A 21,922-nucleotide genomic window follows, 5' to 3' on the forward strand; every position below is an offset into this window, starting at 1 on the left:
TAACTTTCCAGTATCTCTCTTTGAGTGTTGTGACCTAGATCATTAGACACAAAAAGAGCCACGAAGAGAGCAAATCTAAGACATCTGAAAGATTCAACTGATGATGGTTTGCTCTAAAACACCACACAAACTGCATCAGGTCAGCTCATAACTTGAAAGCTGTTTTTCTACGAAGCAGAGGGACAGAAACTTCATGACACATCCCAAAATAAGCAGTCCACACTCATCCATCTGAATCCTAAGATGTCAACATAGCCTACAACTTGCCTATTTCTTTTAACTGGTGTATGCTAATTTTCACCTCAGTCCTCTCTTGAGATCACAGGCTGGCTTGCTGAGGTCTTCACCCTGAACAGAATCACAGAGGCAGGTCCAAGCACCCACTGGGAGGTCCTGTGAAGTCTGCACACACCTGCGCTGGTCTCCGATGAGTATAGAGCAGGATGAAGAACACCGTACAACATGCTTTTCACTAAACCACCTCACTGCAGGGATTAGATATGTGCACCTATCAGGCTATAAACACCATCAAGTGCTGTTTCTCTACAAATACAGGGCTCACCCAAAGACCGACCAAATTCAAGTTAACACCTGGAACTCTAACTCTGCTACCTCAATCTTGAAATTTGAAGTGCTGGGATTTAACCATTTGTAAGGCTCAACGTTGAGCACAGTCTTTTGCACAAAGTTGTGCCAACTCTATTTTCATGCCACATCTGCATAAGTTTCTATGGTAAATACCTATGAGAGTAGAACACTGCTCAGCAATCCACTCAGTTTTCAAACGAGAGCTTCTTTGCTTCCAGCTATCTCCAGGGACAAGGGCAACAAGTCTGCCAGCTCACAAAGGTGAGGGAGAAGCAGCACACCTGAAAGGTGTCAAAACAGTAGCTCTCTCCATCGGACCTGAGTACTGGCTACCTCCCGAGCTCAAGGGAAAAACAAGAGTGAGGGAAGAACATTGATGCAAACAAATACTATGGGACAATGATGACAGCTCTCCCTCTGCAGGCAGAAAGTACCTCAAGTTACCTGTTACGCTCATAACTTCTGTGGTGAGGTGATATCCTTCCTCTGTCATAATCTGTCCGGTGCCGACTGCTTTCCTGTCTCCTCCTATCTGGACTCCGGCCTCGATCCCGACGATCCCCATGGTTAGTGGACCGATGCCTGTCACTGTGGATGTGAGCATGTTCACGATGTCGGTGCTCGTCATAGTGCTTGCTCCTGTCTGGAGATCGTCGATCACTTTGCGACTTCTCTCCCTGGTACTGACTCGTGTGCCGAAAATGGCTGCTGCCACCACTGCTGTTGGTAGCGCTGCTCGGAAAGGAGCCAGAGTTGTGCTGATAGCTATTGAAGTTTGGTGGCGGAAACGATTGCTGTGAATACCCTGCGGAGTACACAGGCTGGTAGTTGACTTGCTGTGGTATGACTGGTGGGGGGGGAGGATGCGGTACCGTGGGAGGAGGCATCATGTAAGGAAAGGTGCTTTGCCCAGCAGGAGTTCCTGGCACAGGAGTGTTGCTAGGATTTGGCACTGGCGGAGGAGCGGGAGGGAAGCATGGAGGCACTGGGAAGCTCTGCCTCATCTGGTGGTTTGGAAATGGTGGCCTCATGGGACACTGGCTGATGGGATTTTGTGTGGAAGGGGGCACTGGAGGAGGATAGGGCACAAAGTCTGGCCTGGGAGGCATGTAACCAGTGGTTGGAGGATTTGAATAAGTTGTTGGAGGGGCAGTTTGCTGGTCATACTGGTATTGTACAGAAGGCTGTTGCGGGTGAAGCTGCCGTAGGTTCTGAGGGCGGTAGGTCTGTGTTGAAGTTCTTGCTCCTGGTCCCCCCTGACCACGGGGACATCCTCGCCCGGAATGGAAAGACATGGTTCACCTTTAATGGAGAAAATAAAAGTCCAGTGTCACACAATTTTTGTAGGATGTCCTTAATGCATTTGCAGGAACTACTCCCAAAGCACTGAAATTACAGTTTCTGCAGCTTCCTTTAACAGAAGCAGTGAACGATGTCCACTGACTTTCACTGGGATCTTTGTGCTCCTTGGACCTCTAGTGCAGGTCATTTATGCCCCTTTTATTCCTTTAAGCCTGTAATCCACGAAAGCACTCTACTGTCTTTAATCCAGAACCCAAACTGGACCATGCTCTCTGACTTAGGGCAAAGTTAATTTCAACAAATGATTGATACAATGACTGGCCAAGGATACTAGCACCACTACTAGTACTCACTAGACACTTTGATATAAAGCCTTCAGATACCCCATACCAAAGAAACCACTCACTCTAACAACTGCAATTGTCATCTAAAGTCCCCCAACGAGGACTTTCTAGAACATGATTCTAAACTTCAGGCAGAATGACTTTACTAACACCTCATTGCAAGTTACCTGGTCCAACAAATCATGCAAATGTTAAACGAGATAGCAGCAATTTACATTCACAACTGAGACCCCAATTTAGTAAAGGACTGAACACTTCAAAGTATTTTAAGTTAGGCAGGTACAGATTTGTGGAATGAGAATCTTACAGGTTACAGAAAAAAAAATTTATGTAGACTCTGCTGTTACTCCAATTTCATTGAAATAAGTGGTTCCCAAAACATCCCTCAGCTGCCTGCCTGCCTAGCCCTGTTACCTTTCCAGCAATTGCCACTGCTTCAAGTAGGCTTAAGTCTTGCTCAAAACTAGGCATGTTATTTAATACATTGTATCAATGTTTATAAATGAAAACCACTGTGCTTCATTAAGTTAAAATTCATTCTTTAATTACAGTGTTACATTTCAAGAACTGGAAAAAAGGAAAAAAACATTTAAAATAAATTAAAAAAAATCATTCATGTTGTCTTGGCTGGAATGGAGGGAGAGGAAAAAATAATCAGTTAAGAAGTCGCAGAAGTGAAATCCTGTTTTCCATAAGGGGGAGAGAGAAAGAAAGGAAAGACACAAACGTAATTGGAAAGATCACCAGATAAATAAAACAAAGCCTACCTTTTACTGCCTTTTACTAAGGCTTTGCTAATGCTGAAGTACAGGCACAGAATATTCTCCCACCTGCTACCATGCAACATGGCCAACCTGGACTGCTCAGAGCACTGCCTTCAGCTGCATTCTGGTGCCAGTGCTGCAGAAGATGTAGCTTGCTGAGAGACAGCAGATAGCTTCTGGTGAACCAGAGGGAGAAAGGAAAAGAAATGAAGGGGGAAAGAACTGACATCAGAGGAGGAACCATGAGCACCCTAAGTCTCTTCTTATATACACAGGCCTTAGTGGAAGCCACTGGAACTGGTGGTGGTGGTGGCATTCATTCCCTCTCCAGAGCAACCAAAGGCCAAAGTGAGAATCCTGCGTTTCTGGGAGGTAGCGGCCGTGATGGCAAAGCCACTTGTTCCTTGCAGTCAGCCTGTGCCTGACCAGTACCCTCCAATCTTGTAAGAGCTCTCAAAAAGAAACAATGGGGCAGGGGGAGAGGGGAAAAAGCCCATTTGCATTATTTTGTCTGGCAACAGCGCAACCTTTTGTCATTATTAATTCTAATGCATTAGATGCTGAACCAGTTTTGTTTTAGTTCTCCAGTCATGATCTTACACAGCTCAGGCTTGTACTAGAAAACTGTTTTATACTTTGCTGGTATTTACATACATGTTTTATTTAAACAGGCTGCGCTAAACTCTTACTACCTTAAACAACTTAAAGCAAAGACCACTGTATCACAGCGCCTTGCCTTAAAGCCATTTCTTTTTAACATGTCATAGCATTCGAACAAAAGGTCTTGCTTATCAGCTCTCTCAAATAGAGCTCTAAGTCTTCCCCAACTCGAGAGAACTGCTCTGGTTCTACCACCTTAATTTCATTGCTTCAGAGTGCACAGAACCACTGCCGCAAAAAAAAACCAAAAAATAGATGAAATTATTTTCAACACCCAAATTATTTTAAAGCTCCCTCTGCTGCAAACTTCGGTCACGTTCAAGTTTTCATTTAAATTTAAGTAAGTACAAAAACACTGGAAGGGACAAACTCTCCTTTTCCCGTCGCCTAGGACGGGAAATTTATTGCGCGGGTGGAAGCCGTCACACAGAAGTAACAGAGGTTCCTTGAAAAACGCCGGGAAAACTCCTCGCCCCGCGGACGCGCAGCAGAGAGCAACAGGGCACCGAGACCCGGCCTCATGCCACCGCCGCCTCGCAACGGCCGCCAACGGCCACCGAAGGGTCGGCGCAAAACGGAGGGGAGACCGGCGCCCGCCGGGGCAGGCTCTCCCGCGCCGCCTTCCCGCTCCCCGCACGGGGAGCTCTCCTGGGCCGCAGGCCGGCCGGCCGGGCGGCTGCCGCGGGAGGCGCCGTCGCCCGGGCCCCGCCGCCCCGAGCCCCCCGCCACAGCACCACCGCCACCGCCGCCGCCGCCGCGCCCCCGGGACCTGCCCCCGCCACCCGCCCCGGGCCCCCGGCTCCTCCGCGGAGCGGAGCGGCCCAAGGGAAGCCCCCGCCCGCCCCGCGGCTCCCCCCCGGCCCAGGCGAGCGGCCGGGCCCGCCGAGCCCACCTTGGCGCCCCGCCGCCGAGGCCGGCCCGGCCCGCAGCGCGCCGGCTCCGGAAGAGGAAGGCGGTGGGAGGGCGCTGCGGGCGGAAGTACCGCCCGCCGGGAGAGAGGCAGGGCGGGCGGGCCGCGCTGAGGGGCCTCGCCGCGCCCGGCCCGTAGCCGCCGCGGCATGAGCGGCGGGGGCCCGGGGGCCGACGGCGGGGCCCGCTCCCGGTCCCGGGGGGGCTGCCTGCGGGCCTACCCGGCGCTGCCGGTGTGGGTGGTGGAGGACCACCAGGACGTGAGTGGCCGGGCCGAGCGGTGGAACGGGGCGCCCCTCGGGTGGTGCGTGGGGAGCGGCTTCGGTTCTTTCTGTCGGTCGGTCGCTCTTCCTTCCGGGAGGACGCGCCTTGCCGCGCTGTCCCCGCTGCCGGCGGTTCCGTGGGACCGGCCCAGAGCCCACCCCTGCGTTCTCTTTCACCACGGCAACATAAATCGAGTTCAGTGCTCAGGTGACCTGAATTCCCTTCCCGAGCCGGTGATTCAAGTTAACAAATGCCATGATCGGATTTTGGCATCTTTGTAACGGCTGTGGGTGACTTTTTTGTTCCTTCTCTTCTTTGCCGTAGTTAAAAGGAAACAATACCTACATCACACTGCTCTTAGAATCAGCTAGGCATTAGTGCGGTACTTAGAAACTCAAACCTACACAGTGTCGACAGCAAATTGGTAAATGTAATCACGTGCTAACAAGGAGAGTGACTGCCACGTGATGAGAAAGGTTAAATTGGGAACTTTGCGGGTTTAGTTAAGTAATTGAAAAGGGGAGTGAAGAAGGAATTGCTTTTCAGCTGCTGTTTCTGGTTTCCCATATGGTTTGTTTATAGTAGCATAAGCTGAGGCCTTAGTCCTAAGTAAGCAGATTCTTTGTAAACAGACAATTTTAGCGTAATGAAGTTTATTAAAGAAAGTAATGTTCTGAATTTGTAAGTAGTTTAACGCAGATCAGTTTTGCTAAGACTCACTGAAATATATGGTGCTGTGATAGCTGATTTTTTGTGGTAACCCGGGACTTAAGAGTGTCACTGTAATAGGAATGCTGAGGTAATTACTATTAATGATTTTTCTTTGTTTTATTCACTATATTTCTATTCTCAATTAGCGCAACAAAGTCTATTCATTCTAAACGTGTATGCTGTGTTTTCAGTATATGTGTGTATATGCATCGGTCTGTCTTGCATAAAACATAAATGGCTTTTCATCCCAAAGTGTAAGAACTTCACAGAAACTTTATATAGTCCTTTGTTGACACTGATGTTCCTCTAAGGCAAGGTGTCACTAAATGCGTCATGCACTGATTAATAATACAGCTGGTGTAAAGGAAATTTTGTTCTTAATCCAAAGCAGCAGAACTTGCAACATTAGAGATGGCAGTCTCTTGTGTCTTCCCCCATTCTCTCCTAGTCTCACAATTTGTAGTGACACTTATCTGAGATGAAACTTTAATTTTAATTGCGAAGATTGTAGTTTGTTCAGGTAGGCCAGATTACATGCTTTTTCCAAAGAAGTAAAAGTCATGGATGAGGGAACCCTTCTTATTTTTAACCTTGTTTTATCTACTATTACAATCGTATATATATTACTGCATATGTAGTGGGTAAACTGGGGAACTTGTTCCTAGACAGATGGAATACAGTTCAAATTTTAGCTGTCAGTCATGTTTTACAGCTATGCCCATGTAGTACGCAGGATTTGTCATCTTAATCAGTTTTTTTTGCCAAAAACAGTAGTTCAGTTTCTGTTGTAATGTAGAGATCGAATGGAATTTTTGTTGCCCAGTCCTTTTACAGTCTTCACATTCCTTGTATAATAGGGCTGTGATTCACAATCCTTGCTAGATTTGTTCTGGCAGCTAAAGCAGTTACTTTTCCCGTAACTGTGGGACGGACTCCATGTACTGCAGTTTAGTGTAAAAGGTATCATGAATCAGCCATCAGTTTTCTCATTTTACCACCCTACATTGTTGCACTTCAGTGGTTTACTATGCTATAAATTGATGAGTTGCCTCATCTCCTGTTTTTCATACCTTTCAGTGAAGACCTTCAGCAGGGGTTAAAGTTGGGCAGTTGAGAAAGGTAGTCTGTTTATTGCAGCCACTAAGTCATGTAGGGATTAGGAATTAAGCTCTTTCATTAAGGGGGATAGGTGTAAAGATAAGCTAAAGTTTAAGTCATGGTAGGGTCAGTTTTCACTCTATATCAGTTAACTTATAAAACACAAGTAATGAAATGTTTTTATCTCCATAGCACCCATGCATGGTGAGGAAGCTTTTTAGCATGGAGAAGGCAATGCAGGGGCAGTGTTCTGCAGAAGAGGAAAGGCATTCCTGGTGTTCAGTTGTAAATGAAAAAAATCTAGGAATTGAGCTGAATGGTTAGTGAGAAGAGCTACTGCAAACAAGACTTCCTATAAAGAAGGAAAGAGGGAGTAAAGCTGTGATTCTTCAGCAGCTTCTCGCGTGGAACACTTGGGCTCATAGTGATTACAGTTCATGAGCTGTCTTGCCACTGGAGTTGTTTCCCCTTTATATTGTCTTCTGTCTCCCCATCCCTCTAATCCAAATTCAAAAGGAGTAAGAGTGGGACTAGTGTTTTTGTTGTTAAAGCTGTTGCATTTTTCAGCCCACTGGTTATAATTGAAATGTTTTTATTCATGTTGTTTTAGGTGCTGCCTTTCATCTATCGTGCCATCGGTTCAAAGCATCTTCCTGCCAGTAACATCAGCTTTGTTCATCTTGATTCCCATCCAGACCTTCTTATTCCTGTGAATATGCCTGCAGACACTGTATTTGACAAAGAAGCTCTTTTTAGGTAAGTTCGGGCTACTGCATCAGAATACTTTAAGTCTACTTCTTGCTGCCTTTGTTTTACAGTGAATATTGGTATGACTGCATAGGAAGTATGAAGAAAAGATCTAAGTCAAGTTCAAGTTGTATCTTCTGTCTGTTCGCTTTTGCTGAAAACTATTTTTTGGAACGGAAAAAGTTATGTTTGTGTTTTATGAATGTGGTCAAATGTTTATGTTGCATATCAAGCAATTTAAGATGTATGAATTTCCTTTGTTTAGTTGTTCAGTAGTATATCATGTTACTAGCCCAGGTAGTTCCTCTGGGTAACAGGAGAGCACTCTTGAGTGGATGCTTTGTCTGAAAAGCTGTAGTTTTAAAACAGCCTTTCTCTCTTCACACTGAAAAATTGACTTTGAGATTGAAATAACATGTCTTATGTTGACATGGTGAATATGTGAAGCTGAACAAGATTTTCCTATTAAGATCATTAAGACCAATATTTTCCCCCAACTTCTTAGGTAGGTAGGTAGGTAACAAGCCACAAAGTGATCTCTGCTATTGTCTTTCTCTTCCCGTTTTAAAATAAATATTGATTGCTTCAGTATTGTGGTGATTTACAGCAATGACAAGCTGATGCAATTGGTGTGTAAGTACTTGTATCATCCTACCCACAGTCAATATTTTGTTCTCTTTGTTGGATGAGTAAGAAGTTTTGTGAGCTGTATCGTACACCTAAAAAAAATAGGGTGTTGATAATGAGGAAAGATGCTAATCTGTAGATGCTGACTGACTCACTTTAATCACTGAGATTATATTTAAAATGTACTTAGAGCAGTTTACAATAAAATACTCTCATGAGATCAGTTTGAAGTTACTTAGAATAGTGATGCTCTTTGCACTTTCCTCTGTCTGATGTAGCAAAAGAAAAAGGACAACAAATCCATGTGGTTTATAATCAAAGTGCCATGTTAAAAGTGAAGCTCATTGCACTCTCTAATCCTAACTTTTTAAAATCTACTGTGGAGATTTTTGTCTGTCTCACGAATAAAGATTTCCCTCTTTTTCTTTCTTTGATGATGTGACCCTTACACAGAGTTCTAATTTCAGATGATTTGCATTGGGGCTTTTAAGGCACAGAAGGTGTTTGTGGCGTTTTTGACCATGTCTTTCTTACAGGGAAAGTAACAGTGTTTGCTCCTGTCTTTCTCCATACATTACAGTGAATTAAGTATTGAGAACTGGATTATGCCTGCTGTTTACGCTGGCCATATTTCTCAAGTAGTATGGCTTCACCCACCCTGGGCTCAGCAGATCTCAGAAGGAAAACACAGTTTTTTAATTGGGAAAGACGTATCAACAACAACAATGAGGTAAATTGTCTGCTGTCTTATACTAGTAATATAAAGCTATCTCTATAGCTTTTCATGGGCTTTTTTTTATATTCTTGGATAAAGATGAAAATTTAATTTGTATATGTGATTTGCTTAGGACCTAATGTGACTACCTGTGTGAATGGGCACAGTGAAAATTGTGCCTTAATTTTTTTTTTTAATAGGTAATTCTAGCTATTCACATTTCATTTCAGCTACCCAGGTTTTAAATTAGTTCTCATTAAAGTAAAAAAAATCTCAGAAAGCAGTCATTTTTAACAGAGGATTTGGGTAACAGAGGGCAGCAATTAGATCCTCCTCAGCCTTCCCTTATCAGGACGAAACAAGCCCAGTTCCCTCAGGTTCCCCTTGTTCATCACATGCTGCAGACCTCTAATCACCTTAGCAGCCGTCTGTTAGATCTTCAGTTTATTGATGTCTCTCTTGTCCTGGAGGCAGATTATTTCAAATGTGACTTCGCTGGTGCTGAATAAGGGGAGAAATCTCTTCCCTTGACCTTTTGGCTATGCTTTTGCTAATACAATGAAATTTTGTGATTAGTCTTCATCACTGCAGGGTCGTACTGCTCACGCATGCTCAAGTTGCTTTCTGCTGGGATTACCAGTTCCTGTTCTGCAGGTCCTTGCTTGTCTATGTCAGCCCTGTACTGCTGCATGGGGTTATTGCATCCCAGGTGCAGGATCTTGTATTTATCTTAGTTTAACTTAATGAGATTCTTGTAGGCTGTTCCTCTAGGCTGTCTAGGTCATTCAGGTCAACCTTGCCTTCTAGTGTATCAGCTACCCCTAGGTCAGTGCTGCCTGTAAACTTTCCGAGTGCATTGCTGAGGGCGTTAATGAAGATGTCAAAACAGTAACAATCCCTGAGGAGCACTGCTTACAACTAGCTGCCAGTGAGACTTATTGATCACCACCATGGAACTGTTGGTCCAGCCAGTTTTTCACCCACCTTGTACTGCATCCAGTGAGTACATATCAAGGATTATATACATATGATCATATGATAATAGACATTAAATATTTTTAAGCTTCAGGGAAACCTAATTTTTCAACTTTATCAATAGTGCATCCATTATTTTCTCTTCCAGTTAAAACAGAATTATTGATGGGATATCCTCCTTGCTTTACCATTCAATCATAGAATGCCAAATTCTAACCTAGCTCATAGTACAGTCTAAAAAAAAAAAGATACAATTAAGTAAATAAGATCACTTTGATAAAACTGACCTGAAATAAAAGGGGATACTATTATTTAGCAAATGTCACAAAGTTCATAATTACTTTTTGCACAATTCTATTTCATAGTAACATACTTAAGAAAACTATGTGTTTTAAGACAAACTTTTTTTAACTGTTCTGGATCAAAAGAGAGCAGAGTCATGTTTGGGCTATGTGGGAAAAAAAATCACTTGCTCTGCTTTGATTCTGTACTCATATTCAGCTGTTTTCAGCTAGTTCCTTTGATAAGTTTCCCTTCAGGGTGAGCTTACATGGTTAAATGCAGTATGAGTGACTGACCCATGAAGTTCAGAGATTTGTGTTCAGTAGAGTTATAACAAACCAAAACGGGACAGAAAGTGAAGGGCAGCTTTTATTTTATTTTCTAAATGGAACCTAAATGTACCAATCAGGACAAAGTGTGTTTGTCATCCTTATTGTGACAAAACTGGGCATTTAATGCATGTAAAGCTTCCCTTCCCCCCCCCCCCCCCCCCCCCCTTCTTTTTGTGGATGGGAGAAAGCAGTTCAACTTGTATCTCTTTGGTCTTGCTAGTAAAATTTTGGCTTGGTATCAGCCAGGATTCTGTTCTTCTGGTGTGGGGTTTTTTGTTTGGTTTTTTTTGTTTTGTTTTTTTTTGACGTTAATCTACTAGTTAAGCACTGAAACAGGTACACAGGCAGGTGGTGAATTCTCCATCCTTTGATAAAGTTAAAACTCAACTGGACGAGGCACTGGGCAGCCTCATCTAGCTTTGAAGTTAGTTCTGCTTCAATCAGATGATTGACTAGAGACTTCCAGATGTCTCTGCCAGTCTTAATCATTCTGTGATTCAAGTTCCAATCAGATCCCCTCATCATTCAGCAGGATGCAGCCCATGACAATTTCACATTCACCATATGCACTGCATTGTGATTTTGTATAGCTTGAATGGACGTTTACAAATCCTGTCTCTTGCCAGCATATCAGAATAAATGTTTTGAAGCAAGTTTAACAGAAGACAGCAGAGAAATGCTTTGTTTTACCACCTTAAATAAAACACTAAAGCTCCACAATTCTGAATCTGAGGCCTAAAGTAAACCTAACTAATAAGACAAAAGCTGGTGCTTTCAGTTACATTTAACCATGAGAATTAGCACACATATAGAAATACTTCACGATGGCTGAATAGCTCTCCCACAGATCCTCTGGTCGCCTTAGCAATCTTGAAAACAACATTTCAAGATGCCTTTTGAAAATGGTCAGGTACCTTTTCTTCAGGTTCTAGGCTTACAAGAATCATGAAGGAAGAAAGGGAAGGAATCCTCAGAAATATGAACTTCCTAAAACTTTTGTTGACAACAGGTGGCTGGATAGGTAATAGATACCTTAGTTAGTGTCCCACCAAGGGAAAGGCAGTAGTATGAGCTCGTATTGAACCCTGGAGAATTTCTGAGAAAAGACCCTGTGAATGCCCCATCAACAAGATGAAGTTGTTATCCAGGCTGTCATTTTAGCAAGCTCAGGATAATCCAGCCAGAGGACACTGGGGAACTAAGCTTCAAATTTCTGCTGCTTATGGAATTATTTGTCTTTGTGGTTGATTGATGGTTATACCCTGTAATCAAATGAGGCCTTAACACAAGTGAGCAGAAATTCACACTTCTTCTTAAGCTTATTTTTTAATCTGAATTTATGATGCTTAAGGCTTAATGTACTGAAATATGGCTTGAAAATTATATTCTTTAAGTTTTCACTGTAAGTGGAGGTTTTGGTGGTGTTGGTTTTGTTCGTTTGGTCGGGTTTTTTTAATTAAGTGGATTCCATTGATATGCAGCTATTCATCCTCAAGTTACTGGCTCTCCCCCACTTAGAACAGGAAATCTATATTGGTGGTAAAAAAAAGTTAAATGCTACCTTTTAATTTATAATATTTTACTAAATCAATATCTGTGGGTTTCAGGGCACTTCTCAAACACAACTAACAGAATTTTCCTTAAAAATGAGGCAATCCAAGACAAAATATCCATAGCTTTGCAGTCTTATGTGCCATAATATTGACAATATCTTGTTAAATTCTGGATTTGGTCTTTAAAGTGCAGTTCAATGGCAAATTAATCTTAGAAGCACATAATATAGAATCTTTTTGTTATCCCTTAAAACCGCACAGGCTAACATAAAAAAATATAGAGTGAATTTTAATATATTTATTCTGCAATAAAGAAGTAGAAAAAACTTCAATTTAAAAACCTGCAGATTAAAATAAATATTTTTGTGTACACAGTTTCATTGCTTTTGTTACCCATCAAGCATTTATTCATTCTTCTCAGGATCCCTAAAGTGTGCATGCTTTTTCCTAAGCTCTTTGCAAAGATATGTATTAACTGTGAGTTATTGTCAATTGTAGGGTTACAGGTACAGATCATTACTTTTTAAGTGATGGTCTTTATGTCCCTGCTGATCAGCTAGAAAACCAGAAGCCTTTAAATTTACATGTCATTCTCATCAATCCTACTGAAGCATCAAACAGCTGTGAAGAAAATGGTGAAGTAGCATCTGCTAAGAGACTGAAGCTAAACACAGATGACACAGCAAGCACCACTTCTGCCTCTTCATCAGTGGATCCTGGTGACCTTGATCACAGCACCCCAAGTGTGAAGAAAAAGGAAGTACAAAATTCAAGTGCCCTGAACAGGGCAGAAACCTTGTCAGAGTGCTCAGCTTCAAGCTCTCTTGGAAATAGTGAATGCCCAATAAGGGAAGTTGTTAAAGATGTCTGCCAAGTACTGCAGAAAGGGGATGCATATGTTTTAGACATTGATTTAGATTTTTTTTCGGTTAAAAATCCATTCAAAGAAATGTACACACAGGTAAGCATGGCAACAGAGAGGCCTCTTACCATTCACAAAAGAGTACCAGCCCTAGCATTTATGTCTGTGGAGAAACTTTCATCTAAGATAAATTAGCAGATCAGCTGATCATGATTAGTGATTCATGGTAGCATTTGAAGGAGAGACATTCTAAGGGAGTGTATGCTCCAAAGAATTGCAACAACCTAATAGGGTAGATCCTTGCATTTGAAATCGGTATTGAGTGCACATTCAAGCTCAGAGGTATATGGCTCACTTCTGCTTGTTGCTTGGGTCATAAAAGCTATGCTTAGGTTTCCAAAGGTAATGTTGCAAATACCCACAGCAAGATTCATCAGGGAGGGATGACAGACTGTTTCAATTTTTACCCCCTATAACATGCTATTGGAAAGCCACAATGGTATCAGGAGGCTCTGCCTTTCAAAAGGCAGGGTGGTGTTGATTATCCCACGAGTGGTTACTTGTCCTGGTGAGAGGCTGTCACACTTACTTCCTTTGTCTGGAGTGCTGAGTATAAGGATGAGCAGCTGTTGTCTCTGATGCCATGGCTTTGAGCTTAAGACTCTGCCTTGTGTTCCATTTATAACTTGGTTGCACAGGAAAGGTAGCTCACCTGATAGAGTCATGAATAAGTAGATCCTCAAAGCTGCAAAGCAGTTAGCAGCTTTTCTTGATGTGAACAGGATTTTTAGGAACTAACTAATCTGCCCTGAAAATTGGGTGTGGCATTTAGGTTTACAAATTCTTCTGCAATATCCTGACTGGTTTTAGCATTTAAATGTCTCTTTTTGACACTGTTGTAACTTCAGCCTATGCTGGAGAACATCTGACTTCTTTGAGTTTCAGCTAGACTACTGCTTCCTTGTTCACCATAAAGGAGTGAATATAGTATCCCTGACCTTTGTTAGCTTCTGATAGTCAGTATTTATGATTGCAGTATCTTCAGACAATGTGCAATGCCATTGCTCTGCAATGCTCTGCTCTAAAAAAATCCCTGAGTGTTCACCTTTTAATGCTGTTAAGTAAATAGTGAGATCTTTTTATCCTTGATTAATTAAACCTGAATATTATTAAGGAGTAGGGCTGAGAAGCCCAAATTGTGAACTTGTTGTCAAACTAGCCTGACGCCTTTATCTATCCTGTTTTCCTTTACAATCATACTTTCCTGTTGGTTTTGTCTGCCTAAATTTACCATCTCAGTTTTACTCAGCATCTTATTGGACCTTAGTTCAGCAACATGTATGTCTAGTTTCAGAGACTCTTTAACAGACTGTAAATATTTAGCTTTTAAAGCTGTGGTCTTGAAGTCAGGTTTAAAGTTAAGCGACTGCAGAATGTTTGGCTGAGGCCATGAAGTATTGCTTTCTCAAGCCTCACAGCCTCTTCCGCACCTGCATTTATAGAGAGTTGGCTGCAGTACTAGAGTAGAGGAATGATCTTAGTGGTCAAATTCTTTTTTTGAAGGAGGGCTTGGAGGATTTTCTTTTTCTTTTGAAGAGACTTAATTTTTTGCCTCTTTTTTTTTTTTTTTCCAAAGACAGAATATGAGCTTTTGCAAGAGTTGTACAATTTCAAGAAGCCTCATAGAAATGCAACAGAGGTATGGTATTTCTGTGTGGGATGTATGAGGGAATGATTGTTTTGGTTTACCCAATAAAAATCAGTTACGACAAGAAAGGAACCTATGAAAGGTGCTTAATTAAGTGGTCTCCAATTAAGCTATGCAGCATGCTGAATGCTAATCAGCAGCATCTTAGGAGTTCTTTCCTATTAGACGTTTTGTTTGAACTTGTGAACTGGATAAATATTTAGCACGAGTGTGAAAATTAATTTCTGTAAACAAGTGGTAATTGACAAGGAAGAAATGAAAACATAGTAAATGATCTGCAATCTTATTCTTTTTATGGCTCAGCATGGCTTTGGTTTGGGTATTTTTTTTGTTTGGGGGGGTGGTTTGTGGTTTGGTGTTTTTTTGGTTTTTTTGTTTTTTTTTTTACTTCCCACCAGGCTCTCCCCTTCCTTCCCGTATTTGCTCTTCTTTGATAGTCAGAGCTGTGCTGAGTGCCTCACTGGTATTTTACCTATTTATTTAGATGTAGAAAGGACAGTTATACCACTGTAATGTACTTTTCATTGTATGTGTTGTATGCTTCTGAATCATGGAAATGTAAGTCTGCTGTAGCTGCCAAAACAGTCATTCAGCCCTGAGCCCAAACCATGGAGACAGCCATGTTAATGGTCACTACACCAAGTAATTTCTAATCAAGATCTTGTCTTTGCTTTCATAATCTCATCTGAACACTATTACAGAGAGATTCAGCACATAAAATTATCACAGATTAAAGAATCCTAATTAATATGTGTGTATAAAGAAATGGAGATATGGGGAAGGTTGTGAAATTGATTTTCATATTTCTTAGTCAATTGGCAATAAAAACAGTTACCTATTTAAAAGGTAGTTAAATGTGAAAGGGGTAAACGCTTGTGATTTAAGTTCCCAATGTGATTTCAGGGCATAAGTTATTTACAAAAGCCAACAAATTTATAGGAGGCAACTGAAATGGTTAGCAGACAGTGTGTAATGGATAGGTATAGAACTGAACAAGTCAAGACCAGACTCATGGATGGTTTTATAGTGAGACAGTCAATTTAAAGGATTTGAAGGTAGAAAACTAGTGAACTTTGTGCTTTTCAAAATTTCAGAAAATATTCTAGATCTCTAGTCTCTTAAAATTCCTGAGTACAGTTACATTTGTATCATACTACATTATACTATTGTGGTTTTTAGGGGGTGTTGTTTGGGTTTGGTTTTTAAGTAGCATAGAGGGGGATGGGACATGTCTTTAAGGTTAGTTACTGGTGATGCTTAGAAAAGTGTCTTATTCATGCCCCAGGATAGGATCATAAATCTGTGCTTTATGAATGATTGATACTCCCTCAGCTCTTCTTAAAAATTAGTCAAAAGTTGACATCACTGGCCAAAAGAAGCAGCATCTGTTATATGATACAGCCAGCAGAATCCTAAGAGGGAATTGTTGTGTTCTTAATTGTTACCTATCTTTTCCAAAGTTCTTTGTAATTTCCTTCACACACCACTGCACTGAGCATTTTTAATACCAAATATGCCAAGCATTGCTTTTCATTTGATACGTTATGTAGGATCTCTTTCTGCAAATGTTTGCATGCACAACTATTCATGTATGTAGCCTCACTCCAAGAAGATTGCCTCTTTATGTGTTCTGAACTTTTTAAGAAAGGGCATAAAGCTTTGCAGGTCAGAGCAATAACTGACATTTTAAATTAATTCCATGTCTTTTCAGGCATGCAGTTGAAAGAAGCTCAAAATCTGAAATTTTGTTTTGTTTTTTCTGAAAATGCATTTGACTTAATATATTATTTTTAAACATAAAAAAATTAAATTTTCCTTTCATTATAAAAATGTAAAGCTTGTACTCATCTGAGCATTTCAGTTCTATAGAAACAAATCTAACAATTGGTCATACACAGTTTCTTAGCTCTCCCCAGTGTATACTGCCGGAATGTAGATGTGGCACTTTTTTTATTTGTTGTGGGAAAGACGGAGCAAAGAGAGGTGGTATTCTGAAGGTATAACAGCTTCTGCAGGCATTCATTCTGATCCTCTTGAAAAAATGTTCTGTAGTAATGAATCAGTTGTTTCTGATTCCCCACTGCCAGTAGATCAACCATTTCAGAATTTAAATCATAGTGTAAGCCATGAAATTCTTACCTCTTTTTTTCCTAACATGCTTTTGTATGTGCTTATTTAAAGGAGGGCTTGCTGGACTGTGTTGAAAACCGTGTTCATCAGCTAGAAGATCTGGAAGCAGCATTTGCAGATTTGTGTGACAATGATGATGAGGAGACCCTACAGAAGTGGGCTTCCTGTCCTGGGTAGGAAACTTCTGAATGGCTTAAAATGCAAACAGTAGTTTGGGAACTGATTAGCCCAGCACTTTGCTAACAGAAAAGGAGAGAGCCTGGATAGGTTCTATACAAGGCTACCATTTTTCCTTTAGTTCTAGAGGAGGAAGAGTCAGACAGAACAAAAGGAAAGGCCATCTGCTGTCTTCAGTGCCATGGTAAGCCTTTCCAAGATCAGCCGTGTATAGCTTCATGCAAATTCTATTTTCTGTGGAGGGAGGCACGTTTGGTGACTAAACATTCAGTGATCTGTGTGAAGCAAAGCTCTCAAAAAAGCAACAAACTACAGATGATATGGAGAAGGACTTTGGTTGTCCCAAAGGTTCTGCTTTTTGTGGAAAAATGGAAGTGAATGAAAGGCTGTACCTGAGCAACAGTGTCCACAAAACATCTCAGCAGCATCTGCTATGCTTTTAAACTAAATGTTTTCAGCTGAAAAGAAACAGCAAAAGTCTGGGTTTTCCCTTGATAGGAAAATCCCTCATTTTCCCTATCAAATGCAGCAGTTACTGCCAGACCTGTGTAACACTGACCACAAGCATTTCCTATCAAGTTCATATGACTTTGAGGTACAACAGCTTCTCTCCAGGTCTACCCTAAAAGAAGTGCAAAGAGGTCTTGCCAGAGGCAGATATAGGGGCTTTGTAAGAAAGACCTGGTGAAACAGTACAATGGTACTGATAATTTTAATTTTTCTCAGGTGCAGGATGACACAGAGGGGCAAATTACATTTTCAAATCCTAGGCCATGATAACTTCTTCTTTTTTCTCTCTCCTTTTTTCTTTTTTTCTTTTTTTCAGCCTCTTGAGGTAAATGTATGTGTTTCCAGCTCTTTATGTAATAACTTCTGGTTTTGTTTTCACTCCAGAATGAAGTCGCTTGTTCAGCTAGTTCACAGTTTGAAAACCAGGATGGAAAGCCCAGACTATGAAATGGTAGGTGACTAGGTAAAAGACCAGAAAGTAGACAGATTTCAAAAGCATAGCTTCAACAAGGAGGGAAAAGATCATGCTTCATTTCAGACTTGCTTCTTGATTCAGGACTTTGTGAGATTTTCGTGGTTTTGAGGTTTTTTTATGTCTTATTAATTAGGCCAGCTTTTCTTCATAAAGCTTCTAAAATTCTACTCTGCTTGTCTATATTTAGGCGATATTAATGTGATCTTTCAGGACTGTGATGTCTCAGGCTGCTTCCTGTGAAGGAAGGTTTCATTTCACCAGGGTTTGTTCATATACTTTATAGAACTTAAGGTACCTATTTGTAAAAGATCGGACCTGTCATCTTCAAGGTCTGCAGCATACTCTGAATTCATAGGAGAGGTATAGTGTACTGGAGATAATGAAACAATCCATACAACCTGCAGAATTTTATTCTTTTTGTTTAAAGAACAAGTTGGGAAATAAACCCAACTCTTAACTGCCTGAAGAGGTGTAAGTTACCTACTGGGCTAGGGATGGTATCTTAGAGACTTTTTACACAGATAAACTGTATCAATAATTCATCAATAGAAATTAAATCCTGTTTAATTTACATGTAGGTCCATCAGGCTGGTCTGACTTGTGATTATATGGAGCTTCCTCACCACATTAGCACCGAAGAGGAGATCGAAGGCCTCATACAATCCATTAAAGTTCTACTAAAAGATATGCCTAAGCCCACACTTGTGACAGTTGCTCGGTAAGACTGTGTAGGTACTTTTACTTTAAAATGCTCAGACTGTGTTTACAAAGCTAAATAATTCTATCAATACAGCACTAGCTGGCACATGTTAAATTCTGCCTTAAAGTGGAAGCCTTACAGTGTAGTGAAAATTGACAGTTGAAAATGTTGATCATAAGGCAGTGACAGTATCTACACAACTAAGGGAACGTTCTGTGCTGAGGGCTAGTTTTACTGGGCTTTAGAGTAGCTAGCACAGATTTCAAAAGCAGTGAAAACATGATGACTTAATGAGCTTCAGCACAGGCTTTATAAAGCCTGTGATGAGGCCTTGTGTGTGTTAAGATTGATAACTGTCACTGGGGCTCATAGATGTCTGCTACTTTTATTACTTGTGCTAGTTAGAGCAAAGCTAGCTTGGACAAGCCTGCCTGGGCTGAAATCACGCATGCCTTACTCTCTTGCTCTAGGGTTTATGGTACTACAGATAGGATTTCTGTTTTCGGTGAAACTTGTGATAGAAGTGGTTTTCATCTAATAGGCTGAAAGGGATTTATATTCTAGAAAGCTCTAGTAAAGCTTTGCATGGGGTAAAAGTTACACTTCCAGGACTGTATGGGTATTATTTGGGAGAACGAGGTGGACTTTGAGGCCAGGGACCTGGGAGAAGCAGGGATCTGCCCTGGGAAAACTTAATTTGAAGACCACAGTGTATCTGTTGACAAATTGTTGTAATTTAATCACTTCAAAAATACTAAGTGTGCCATTAAAGGGCAGGCAACAATAGCAGAAGCTGACAGGAAATTGTTTTTGTCAACAAGAAATAGCATGGCTAATACCTGCAGTAAAAGAAGGCTGTATTTCCTGTGCCAGCTGCAGGGTCATCATCCACTGTTGCAGAGAAAATAGAGAATCATTTATGTAGCTCTTGACAGATAAAAAAAATCCAAGAAGTGTCAGCTCTGCTTTTTTACTAGTGTCTGTTTGCAGTTCATTAATAGTTACTGTACAAAATGTTGTATCACAGGGATTGTGAAGATTTGTTTTTCAAGTTTTCCTACGTATTTTACTAGTAGCATTTGAGTTTTTCAATCTTAACTTTCCACCAGTCCTTTAATTGGATCATTTGCTTGAACTTTGACTGCCAACTTATCTTGTGTCAGAGTCAGGAAGAGAGTAGAATTGGAAGGAAGAATAGGTCACGTTCCTAATCTGCTCCAGACTTTCTATTCAACTTCATGCAAACTGTTACCGTTGAAAGTAGGGCAAAGAAGCACAGCACTACGCTTTGAAGGAATACTGGGAGGCAGAACTCACCACGGTTTGAAAGTAGCTTCAACCTAGACACAGAGCATTACAAGAATACAAAATATAGTGATGGTCGTGATACCTGTACTCTCTCATGCTTTTTTCAATTCCTTGTTACAGATCAAGTTTGGATGACTATTGCCCTTCAGAGCAGGTTGACATCATTCAAGAGAAGGTTCTCAATTTACTAGGTTTGGTGTATGGCACTCTGGATGTGCACTTAGATTACTCAAGCACCTCATCTTCTTTGTGACCTTTCTTGACGTATTGCCCTCTAATGCAGTGAATTAATTTAAATTGCATATTAGCTGTGGTTGCAAGGGGAAAAATACCATTGTTTCAGCAGGTGGCACTAGAACCCAAGCTGACCAACAGCTAGTTTTGAGTTGCATTGCTTTCTCCAAATCAGCTGCATCTGAACTGTTACCTGTTTGGCTTTGTTCAGATTAGTTCTGTGATTATTATTTTTACTGTCTTGCTTCATAAAATTAGTGCAAGGTAAACTATTTTTTGTCTATAAAATGTATTTTTTCACCTGATTTCTTTTAAGTGGCTGTAAAAAATAATATATATATAATTTCTTAAAATAAATGGATTTCTTTTATGTAATTAAACTTGTTTTGATGGAGTTTGGTGAGCAACAGACATGTTCCTGAGTTGCATTGTACCTTTTTAAAAAATTATTTCAATAATGTCATTAAGACATTAAGTTTACATAGTGATCTTTCTTAACAGCTGTGGTCGAGATGACCAGGCATCCCTCTATCATTTCTCTAGAGCAGCTTATGGCTTCTGCCCTATCCACAAAATATCATTTATATTTATACTCCCTTGCATTAATATTGTCTTATTTTGCCTTAGACTATTTCACTGGTGACTCAGATAATATCCCTAATGTATGACATTAGCTTGGTATTTTCGTTTTTACATATTTTTGAGGATAAAAACTATGTGTGCATGTGCATGCTTTTATCTGTTGAATCCTGTAAAGAGTTGAATTGATGTTTTCTTCAGAAACAGAGATTTAACTTGACTGAAGTCAGCAGCAAAACCTTCTGCACCAGGTTTTCACTCATTTCAGTATTGCTATTTGGAAAATAACAGTTTTAAAACTATTTAATTTAGAAAGCAATCTGGTTCTAGAGAAAACTGCCACTTCCAGAGGAAAAAAAACCCACAGGATTTATTTGGGAATGAAACCGAAATGGGAAAGAGAAAATACTACCTAGAATATTGTCTTTTATTATGAATAAATTTTGCTTGTAATTTCTTCTGAAATAGTTAAGTTCATTTGTTAACATTAGTATTTGCTCTACAGGGACTGTGCACTCTTACAGTTTTTTGCTACTTCTGCTGTTGATATAAATGACTATATTATAGATTGAAAATATAGAATAATTTTAAAATATTTCTTCCAGTAGAATAAATTCCATGACCATGGACCTATTTTCTTCGTGCTTATGCATTCTGTCACAAAGATGTGGCAAGCCTTGGATCCAAGATGCTTAATACTTCATAAATTATAAACACCCGTACATCGCGTACAGAAACGAGTGGACTCAGATGACATACTGCTTGAGTAAAGTTTTTTGTTTTCTTTAGAGTAAGAGATGCTCTTTGCTGGGCTTTGAATGAGGTTGTAGAAAACAAAAAAACCCATTGGATCAAAGGTGCCGGGGGTACTTCTGCACTGTGGAGAATTATGTTAGCCCCAGAAAGAGAAGTGTGCAGGGTGTGATAGCACAGTTCTGCCTGTCTAACTGATATTCTGCTTCTACGTCTCAAAACAGAGCACCTGCAGCACATCAGCCTGTAGCGGGGCCGCCGCTGTGAGGAGAGACTGGGGGCTGCCCCGGGCCAGACCGGCCCCAGCCGGTTCCCGCCGGTTCCCGCCGGCTCCAGCGGCCCCACCGCCGGGCACAGCGGAGCCCCTCAGCCTCGGGGAAAGCCTGGGGAAGAAAGGGCAAAAGGGCTGAGGGAAACGGGGTGAGAAACAGCCCTGCCAGCCCCGAGGGGAGAGCGGGAGGAGGGCAGGAGGTGCTCCAGGCCCCCCTCCCCGGCAGAGATGGCCCTGCGGCCCGGGCAGAGAGCCCCCCGGTGGGGCAGGGGTTCCCCTGCAGCCCCGGGGAGAGGACCATACCAAAGGGGGTGGGTATTTCCTGAAGGAACAGCAGCCCATGG

At 41.3% G+C, this 21,922-nt stretch overlaps 2 protein-coding genes across 12 annotated transcripts in view; one reads left to right on the forward strand and one right to left on the reverse strand.

The window, feature by feature from the left end:
• Nucleotides 1–4,609, reverse strand: part of DROSHA (drosha ribonuclease III) — a 76,131-nt gene extending 71,522 nt beyond the window's left edge. The window contains exons 1-3 of one of the 5 annotated variants that reach the window (XM_069808923.1): nucleotides 4,551–4,593; nucleotides 3,002–3,174; nucleotides 1,033–1,890 (exon numbers count right to left, since the gene is read on the reverse strand). In XM_069808923.1, coding sequence (XP_069665024.1) covers nucleotides 1,033–1,883 — 851 coding nt within the window. In that variant the 5' untranslated portion in view covers nucleotides 1,884–1,890; nucleotides 3,002–3,174; nucleotides 4,551–4,593. Of the gene's footprint in view, nucleotides 1–1,032; nucleotides 1,891–3,001; nucleotides 4,233–4,550 lie in introns of those variants that run through there. The other 4 variants (XM_069808926.1, XM_069808924.1, XM_069808925.1 and 1 more) reach the window with 4 other exon arrangements.
• Nucleotides 4,610–4,629: 20 nt separating this feature from the next.
• Nucleotides 4,630–21,342, forward strand: C21H5orf22 (chromosome 21 C5orf22 homolog). Of its 7 annotated transcripts, none has more exons than XM_069808931.1 (10): nucleotides 4,631–4,827; nucleotides 7,251–7,396; nucleotides 8,595–8,744; nucleotides 12,370–12,832; nucleotides 14,370–14,432; nucleotides 16,623–16,744; nucleotides 17,643–17,709; nucleotides 18,312–18,451; nucleotides 19,862–19,932; nucleotides 21,160–21,342. In XM_069808931.1, the coding sequence occupies exons 1-10, from the start codon at nucleotides 4,717–4,719 to the stop codon at nucleotides 21,165–21,167; spliced, it is 1,341 nt and encodes a 446-aa protein (XP_069665032.1). In that variant the 5' UTR covers nucleotides 4,631–4,716; the 3' UTR covers nucleotides 21,168–21,342. The 7 variants fall into 7 exon arrangements, with proteins under 7 accessions (XP_069665029.1, XP_069665030.1, XP_069665032.1 ...); XM_069808932.1 differs by having other exon boundaries at nucleotides 21,163–21,342; XM_069808928.1 differs by lacking the exon at nucleotides 19,862–19,932 and having other exon boundaries at nucleotides 4,630–4,827.
• Nucleotides 21,343–21,922: the final 580 nt, after the last annotated feature.

The sequence above is a fragment of the Haliaeetus albicilla genome, chromosome 21, assembly GCF_947461875.1.
Source record: "Haliaeetus albicilla chromosome 21, bHalAlb1.1, whole genome shotgun sequence".
Lineage (NCBI taxonomy): Eukaryota > Metazoa > Chordata > Aves > Accipitriformes > Accipitridae > Haliaeetus > Haliaeetus albicilla.

What these genes read in the sequence shown, in the direction of transcription:
- C21H5orf22 (XM_069808927.1), top strand. Translation starts at nt 4,717, where the DNA reads ATGAGCGGCGGGGGCCCGGGGGCCGACGGCGGGGCCCGCTCCCGGTCC. An exon ending in GTATCAACAACAACAATGAG is followed by an intron (nt 8,745 to 12,369) that starts GTAAATTGTCTG and finishes TGTCAATTGTAG; the next exon opens with GGTTACAGGTACAGATCATT. An exon ending in AAAGCCCAGACTATGAAATG is followed by an intron (nt 17,710 to 18,311) that starts GTAGGTGACTAG and finishes ATTTACATGTAG; the next exon opens with GTCCATCAGGCTGGTCTGAC.